Consider the following 8,809-nt stretch of genomic DNA (forward strand, 5'->3'; position numbering starts at 1 on the left):
TATTATACATAACTTAGGAAAAGACCATTATTCCTCTTCCTTAGTACAGTCTATGCACCTCTATTATTCTTCTAAAAGAAGAAGTGAAGTCGCTCAGTCGTGTCCGACTCTTTGTGACCCCATGGACTGTAGCCTGCCAGGCTCCTCCATCCATGGAATTTTCTAGGCAAGAGTACTAGAGTGGGTTGCCGTTTCCTTCTCCAGGGGATCTTCCCAACCCAGGGATCGAACCCAGGTCTCCCACACTGCGGGCAAACACTTTACTGTCTGAGCCACCAGGGAACCCCCTTCTAAAAGAAAACAGTTGCAAAACCACACATATACAAATTAATTCTCTTAACTACAAAGGGTATAATTGAAATTTTCTGTGATATATTCCCACAAGGAGATATTGCAAATTGAAAACTTTGGGTTTCTGCATAAAAGGTTTCCAGACTGCTGCTCTCCACCTGTGGATATGTTATGTGGCCCAACACTAGTGCTGCCCACTTCTTGCTGACTGGCTTCCCAGGTCTGGAGGCAGCTCATCACTGGATTTCCATCCCCTTCTTCACAGTCTATATCTCTGTGCTTCTTGGCAATGGCACTCTCCTTTATTTCATCAAGGATGACCGGAGTCTCCATGAACCCGTGTACTATTTCCTTGCCATGCTGGCAGCCACAGATCTGACAGTTACATTAACCACAATGCCAACTGTAATGGGTCTCTTATGGGGCAATCACAGAGAAATAAGCCCTGGAGCCTGCTTTCTGCAGGCCTACTTCATTCACTCCCTTTCCATTGTAGAATCTGGTATCTTGCTTGCCATGGCCTATGACCGTTTCATTGCTATCTGTATCCCTCTGAGGTACAATTCTATCCTTACCAACAATCAAGTGATGAAGATAGGCCTTGGAGTACTAATGAGAGGCTTTTTATCTCTTTTGCCTCCAATTCTGCCACTCTATTGGTTCCCATACTGCCATTCCCATGTTCTTTCCCATGCCTTTTGCCTCCACCAAGATGTCATGAAACTTGCCTGTGCTGATATTACATTTAATCGTGTGTACCCAATTATTCTGGTTGCTTTGACTTTCTTCCTAGATGCTCTAATGATCTTTGTCTCTTATATCCTAATCCTTAAGACAGTGATGGGCATTGCCTCTGGAGAGGAGCGAGCTAAGGCTCTCAACACATGTGTCTCCCATATCAGCTGTGTCCTGGTCTTTTACATCACTGTGATTGGCCTGACTTTCATCCACAGGTTTGGGGCGCATGCACCACATGTGGTCCATGTTACTATGAGCTATGTCTACTTTCTCTTTCCTCCATTCATGAATCCCCTCATATATAGCATCAAGACCAAGCAGATTCAGAGAAGCATTTTTCACCTATTTTCTGTGCACAATAGGGCTTGAACTTTTATTTCAGAATTTTTTGAAAGCTCCAGGATGTCTAGGCCTTTTTTCAGAGTCAGATAGGCTTCAATTATTACATAAATATACAAGCTACGTTGAGCAGGAGTGCAATGTAGATAGGTAATTTCTGCATATGTGCTCAGTCATGTCTGACTCTTTGCAAGCCCATGGATTGTAGCCCACCAGGCTCCTCTGTCCATGAGATTTCCCAGGCAAAAATACTGGAATGGGTTGCTATTTACTACTCCAGGGGATCTTCCCAACCCAGAGATAGAATCCTCGTCTCCTACATTGGCAGGCTGATTCTTTACTACTGAGCCACCTGGGAATCCATAGATAATTTCTAGGTAGGTAAAATTTGGAGATAGGTAATATATCTAAATATAACAAATACTTTAATAACCAGGAAAGATAGGGAAATTCAGATTCCATATTTTTAACAAGTGTTAAGTAACAGTTTAGAAAAGTTCAAGCTGGATGTCCAGTCTGGGACAACCACAGCCTACTATAAGGAAAGTAGGTAATCACAGCTTCATTTGAGGGCCATACAAAGATGAACTAGAGCATGAAACTCTATCTCAAAAGTACTATATTTCAGTGCAGGATTTGCTTTCCAAGTGATAGAATGTCATTTACAAATCTTTATGCCAGAGTATCTCTGAACTCGTGAATTAGTTTGATGGAGATGGAGACAAACAGAAGAAAGAATCAGAGGGTGTTAACAGTAGTTTTAAAAAGAGGTAATAGCAGCTCAGTTTAAGAAAATAGAGATGGGACATAATGGATTAACATTAGATAAATTTAGGATCTAAATTGAATAAGATTATAGGATTTTTTCTTTCTTTTCTTTTTTTTTCTTTTTAGAAAAACAGAGGAAAAAAGGTTGGGAAGGAAGGAAAGATAACCCTGAGTTTCTGTTTTACACTATTTGAAGAATAGACGTATCAACTAAAAAGCAATTATTGGTTGCTATTAATTTTGTTAATTTATAAATAAGAAAAATAGTACTGTAATATATGTACTATATATATATATATTTAATTTTTTTCTCTCAAGAAAGAATAATACATATATATAATATATGTGCATTTGTGTGTGTTTGCACACATGTAAAACAGTGATAAACCTTTTAATGTCTTATCCTATAAATAATTTCTGATCTCAAAACTTTCCTTTCACAACTTTCACAATAAATTTAATGAAATAGAATGAATGTACTGAATTATTTTTATGTGGTTTATATATATATTGCATTTAATATGTATATAATGTAAAAATTGCCATTTTAAGTGTACAGTTTCATGTAATTAATTCACAATATTCAACTATTATCCTTATTTCCAAAAGGTTTTCATTATCCCAAGCAGACACACTGTATGCATTAACCCATAAGTCCCCATTCTACCCTTCTTCCAGGTCTTTGTTACCTCTAATTTAATTTATATCTCTATGACTACCTATTGTACATATTTGATAAAGTGGAATCTTATAATATTCTTTTGTATCTGGCTTATTTCACTTAGCATAACATTTTCAAGTTTCCTATCACAACATCTTTTCTTATGTGGCTGAATAATATTCTGCTGTATGTATATGTTACATTAAAAATCTATAGACATTATTTTATTTCCAGGTTTTTTGTTTATTTATTTTTGGCAGCTGGTTAGCCAGATAACCTACCCCCACCTCAATGTGGCTTGGTGCACCAAACTCCCCAGTTGGCAGTCCAATTCCCAGATGCATGCCTGGAGTCCCAGGCCTCTTGGGAAGACCAAAGTCCTCTCTGCCACTCCCTGGCTAGGATAACACACATGGCACTCTATCTCCCAGAGTGTAGGCCTCAGTTTCTGTTTCTCCCATGTGGTGACAGAGCTGACATCAAGAGGAAGAAAATAAATTTAACTTATAGTATAGTATCCTCTGGGTAGAGACTTTATTGAAACTGAAACCCTCTTCCAAGTATTAGTCTAAGCAATCAGTAGTCTGGGTAGATTATAGCATCAGGTGGACTTATTGTAATTAAACACCAATAACACTTTTCAAAGTAGTCTTTCAGTCAAGATAGAGAAGTATAAACTCTATAATAGATGGTTGAAAAATCTTTTCTTAATCCTCACAAATCAATAAAAACACTTAAGGAAAATAGACATATCTCTCTTCTGTAACACAATGGTGTCATGTTACACATTTCTTTCTGCAATATGGTTGAAATAAAAGTGGGAGATAAATAAATGATAAACAAGAAAAGGACATATAATTTGACATACTTGAGTGTGGGACTGAATCTAAAATAATTAATCTTCTTATAAATAAAAGTAAAAGATGTATAACTACAAACCCAGTTGCTTGATAACATGATTCTGCATTCATTCACTCAGCTAGTACTTAATGAGCACCAACCACAACTAAGCTTTTTGCTATGAAATGAAAATGCAATTCCTTTAAAAGTCTTTCAGAAGCTTTATTATGAGTGCAATGTGAATTAACTTGATAACAAAGTTATTAAAAAGCTACAATCCCTTAACTATAATTCTGAAATCAAAGGTTCTGCAAAATTATTTATGAAGTATAGTTTTATTGACAAAAATCTGACACAGTCTAAGATCACACTGTAGCAAAATCTGATCTGAACATAAAAGTTAGTCTTTCTTCATTATCTTAATATAAACAGATGATAGTTTATAAGGTATTCCAGGTTGCAACCTGCTAGGGGTGTCATGCATAATATAGAATGCACATTTTATGACTATTTTGCTTTACTTTTGGGCCATGCTGTGCAGCATGTGGGATTTTAGTTCTCTGACCAGGGACTGAACCCACGCACCCTGCAGTAGAAGCAGGGAGTCTTAGCCACTGGACCAGGGGAGTCACTTTATGACATTTTTTAAATCTGAAAGACTGGATTCTGGAATGCAGCTTGAGACAAGGGTTTTAGATTTGTATTTGCAGACCTGCACAATCATAGACTGCTAAGATAGAAATTAAGCATATGGGTCAGTGGGTATTTGCAGAACGAGGATGATCTGATAACATCCAGATTATTATGGAACAGGACAATAATAAAAGAATCAGAACTAGGAAATATTATGTGACATATAGTTAACATACTACTGGATGCTCAGCTTTCAAGAAAGATGTCTCAGAAATATTAATGCAGATGTCTTTATAAGATTTAGAGGTGGGATGTGAATGTGATTGTTTAAATTTGATTATTTGACTTCAGAGATCAGGACTAGGGATAAGGGGTAGATCATTCAGAGAAGTAGATTTATATTTCAATGTATAATTATATCACATATATAATAGAGTCAAAAATGTAATGCATTACCTCAGGAGGTAGGGAGTTTTCAATCCATAGAAACAACAAATAAATGTCTGATGAAATTTTATTAATAGATGGTGGCTTAAGGATTTGGTGGTCTTCTCTTGTGGCTCAGCTGGTAAAGAATCTGCCTGCAATGCGGGAGACCTGCAATGGGTTCGATCCCTGGGTTGGGAAGATCCCCTGAGAAGGGAAAGGCTACCTACTCCAGTATTCTGGCCTGGAGAATTCCATGGACTGTATAGTCCATGGGGTTGCAAAGAGCCAGACACGACTGAGTGACTTTCACTTTCCCTTTAAAAATTTGGTAAAAAGTTGGATATGATGGTCTCTTCATATTGCTGTTCCTAAAAATATTGTAGTGTGTCAAAATATAATTCAAGAACAGTTAAAAAAAAAAAAGAGGAATTGAATAGTTTTTGCCAAGGCCAACAGTTTTGAAGAATCAGTGACTTATCTTCCTGTTCTGCGACACATAGAACTCTTAGGTAGTCTTGCTTCATCTGATGGTAGAGACACTGCTTCATTTAGAGACTCTCCATACAGAGAAGAAAAGGAGGGCATGGGGAGCAACTTCAGCAGGTCAGATCTTTTTCAGATGGGAAAGGGAAAAAAGGATAATTTGGTATTCCCGAATGGCCTATGTTGGAAATGAGCTAGAGAACTCCCTTGGGAGTTGTTTCTTTAACAAATAAACGTAGATCAGGACTCTGAACACAGGGTAAAGATATAGGAAAAAATCAATCCTCAGATAGTGCTCAGGAACCACAAAGAAAAAGCTGTGGCCTGGGTAAGGAAATACATGGATTCAGATGCAGCAAAAATGCTTTAAGAGTAACTTCTCGGCATGGCTGTTAAGGAGGAGAAAGCATTTTAGTCTTATTGTTTTTTAATGAAATGAATAATTTAGGAAATAGGATACTATATGGGAAGGCAAACTTGGGCAGGAGAATTAGCATTTATACTCAATGGATGTTGGTTTAGATCATGAGTTCAGGGGTCAGATAAACCTGAGTTTGAATTCTTATATACCGTCTATTAATTGTGTGATTTTTGACGAATTGTGTAACCCACTGAAGGCTCAATTTTCTCATCTGTAGAAAGAATATAAATGTATTTTAACTCTCTCATTAAGTATTCATTTTCCATTTTGCAATCATTCTGAACGTATTTCTACCATTTTATTGAAAATGTCAAGATCACCGAAAGCCTATTGCCCCCCACATGGATATTTTCCATTTTTATCTTACTTGGAAATTCTATGACATTTTTCACTATTAAACTACAGCACTGCCTAATTCTATAAAATGTATTTTCCATTTGCTTTTTAAATTACAGATCACCTTTATTATCCTCTTATATTTCTGCCTACTTCTTTGTCCATTTTCTTTGAGATATGTCCTTCTCTCCTAAAATGAATGCTTCTCTGGGTTCACAAATTTTTTCTACATCTATTTTCCATCATAATTTATACCTAAGACAAACTTTAAACTTTCACTTAAAAGCTGAGATCTTTGAGATTGCTGCCTCCAACCCGTCTTCTCATTATTAGTTGAGATTATCTATCTAAATATATACATATATATGTATATATATCTAGATTTAACTTTTTTTTTTTTTTTTTACAAAGGAGTACAGATTCTTAGGCAATATCTAAGTGTGAAGGAAATGGAGTCAGGAGGTGCTGCCTATACGGTGTGCTTTTAGATTACACAAGTAAAGAGAAGATTTTTCCATTTCTTCAGCATAATTCTAATGTGCTCTCTTCTTTCCCTTCATTTTTCAACTTTTTATGTCTGCACTACAGGTTTCTAGAACAGTTCTCTAGTTTCTAGCCAGCACAGCAAGCTGAATAAGCTTTACATGATTTATCTGAGTTACTCTTAGAAACTACTAAGGACTCAGGGGTAGCTATTTTCAGAGAATCAGACCAATGAAGACTCTGAGGAGGCAGTGTGCACATGCCAAGTCACTTCAGTCATGTCTGACTCTTTGTGACCCTATGGACTCTGTTTGTGGGATTCTCCAGGCAAGAATACTGGAGTGGGTTGCCATGCCCTCCTCCAAGGGATCTTCCTGACCCAGGGATTGAACCTGCGTCTCTTATGTGTCTTGCAGTGGCAGGTGTGTTCTTTACCGTTACAGCCACTGAGGAGGGAGAGGAGATAGTACATTCTAGTCATCTCTGCATCTTTGATGGAGCCTCAAGCTTGCCTGATGGTGATGAGATACTCCACTGAAGTTACTACTATCGTCACACATTGCAAATAAGAGACACCCTAAACTGGGTGGCTACTCCCTTTGGCATATTGGGAATATGAGGACAGTTTCTGGAACTGCCATTTGCCATAATTAAATGCCAGTGTGGCTGCTGCTAAAGACTGCAGGTAATGAATAGAGTACAATTCTAATTTAGTCTATCAAAAATAATGCATTATAATGGTTATTCCCAAAGCAATCCCCATACAGTTTGCATACCTGAATCTCTTCAAATTCCAAAATCCAGAACCTTCAATTCAGATTTTACAAGTCCATGTCATTTAAGCAAGTTTGGATTTTTCTCCTGCTTCCTTCTTCTGGCCTACTTACTGGGTGACAGTTGGTCCTAATAGGTCATCTGTACATATCCCAAACAGAAAAATTTGCATTTATCCATTCTCTTTCTTTTCATTTCAAGGGTTTTATTATTTTAGAAATACAATGTTGAAAGGTTAAGGGGTTGGCGTAGGTAGGAATGATGATTTAGTGATTTACACATCAGGTAAATAGGCATTGACGAGGAAGCCCCACATGGGTCATAGTTCAGTGGATCAACTTGGTGGCAATCGCATCAGTATCCACATGAACAAAGTACCTGCCACTTCAATGTCCAGACTGATCTTTTAGTCATTGACAGTATTCCCTGAAGCGGTGGTCATTTCCACAGAGCATTCACATTTCCTCTGTCCATCTCCACTTACCAGCTAATGCTCTTTATTAGATACTTTACTATATGAAAAATCCTCAAAAATCTATTCTTATTTTTATATTTTTATGAAATGGAAGTGGTACAAAGATTGTTGTCATTTCATTTTTTCTGAATTCCTCTTCAGAGATATCAGTAGTGATGTTTATAAGAGAAAACAATATTTAACAATATGTAACAAGACTCTAAACAATATTTAACAAGAGTCTTTAACAAGACTCAATATTTAACAAATTAGGTAAGGTGAAAAGGGAGAGTGAAAAAGTTGGCTTAAAGCTCAACATTCAGAAAACTAAGATCATGACATCCGGTCCCATCACTTCATGGCCAATAGATGGGGAAACAGTGGAAACTGTAGCTGACTTTATTTTTGGGGGCTCCAAAATCACTGCAGATGGTGATTGCAGCCATGAAATTAAAAGACGCTTACTCCTTGGAAGGAAAGTTATGACCAACCTAGACAGCATATTAAAAAAGCAGAGACATTACTTTGCCAACAAAGGTCCGTCTAGCCAAGGCTATGGCTTTTCTAATGGTCATGTATGGATGTGAGAGTTGGACTATAAAGAAAGTTTAGTGCAGAAGAATTGATGCTTTGAACTGTGGTGTTGGAGAAGACTTTTGAGAGTCCCTTGGACTGCAAGGAGATCCAACCAGTCCATCCTAAAGGAAATCAGTCCTGTGTGTTCTTTGGAAGGACTGATGCTTAAGCTGAAACTCCAATACTTTGGCCACCTGAAGTGAGGAGCTGACTCATTGGAAAAGACCCTGATGCTGGGAAAGATTGAAAGCAGGAGGAGAAGGGAACGACAGAGGATGAGATGGTTGGATGACATCACCGACTCAATGCATACGGGTTTGGGTGGACTCCAGGAGTTGGTGATGGACAGGGAGGCCTGGAGTGCTGCAGTTCATGGGGTCGCAAAGAGTTGGACACAACTGAGCGACTGCACTGACCGGAACTGAACTGGGTAGGTTACCAGGAGGAAGTGATACTTAGGAACTTTGGGAAGGTCATGTACACACTGAGATATTTAAAATGGATAACCAACAAAGACCTATTGTACAGTATATGGAACTCTGCTCAATGTTTATGTGCCAGCCTGGATTGGAGGAGGGCTTGG

At 37.8% G+C, this 8,809-nt stretch overlaps 1 protein-coding gene across 1 annotated transcript; it reads left to right on the forward strand.

Annotated features, from left to right (window-relative positions):
* Window positions 1-462: 462 nt before the first annotated feature.
* On the forward strand, window positions 463-1,398 carry LOC122450377 (olfactory receptor 51B2-like). Its single transcript, XM_043482692.1, has one exon. The coding sequence runs from the start codon at window positions 463-465 to the stop codon at window positions 1,396-1,398; it is 936 nt and encodes a 311-aa protein (XP_043338627.1).
* Window positions 1,399-8,809: the final 7,411 nt, after the last annotated feature.

The sequence above is a fragment of the Cervus canadensis genome, chromosome 11, assembly GCF_019320065.1.
Source record: "Cervus canadensis isolate Bull #8, Minnesota chromosome 11, ASM1932006v1, whole genome shotgun sequence".
In the NCBI taxonomy this organism is placed as follows: Eukaryota; Metazoa; Chordata; class Mammalia; order Artiodactyla; family Cervidae; genus Cervus; species Cervus canadensis.

What these genes read in the sequence shown, in the direction of transcription:
- LOC122450377 (XM_043482692.1), top strand. Translation starts at nt 463, where the DNA reads ATGTGGCCCAACACTAGTGCTGCCCACTTCTTGCTGACTGGCTTCCCA.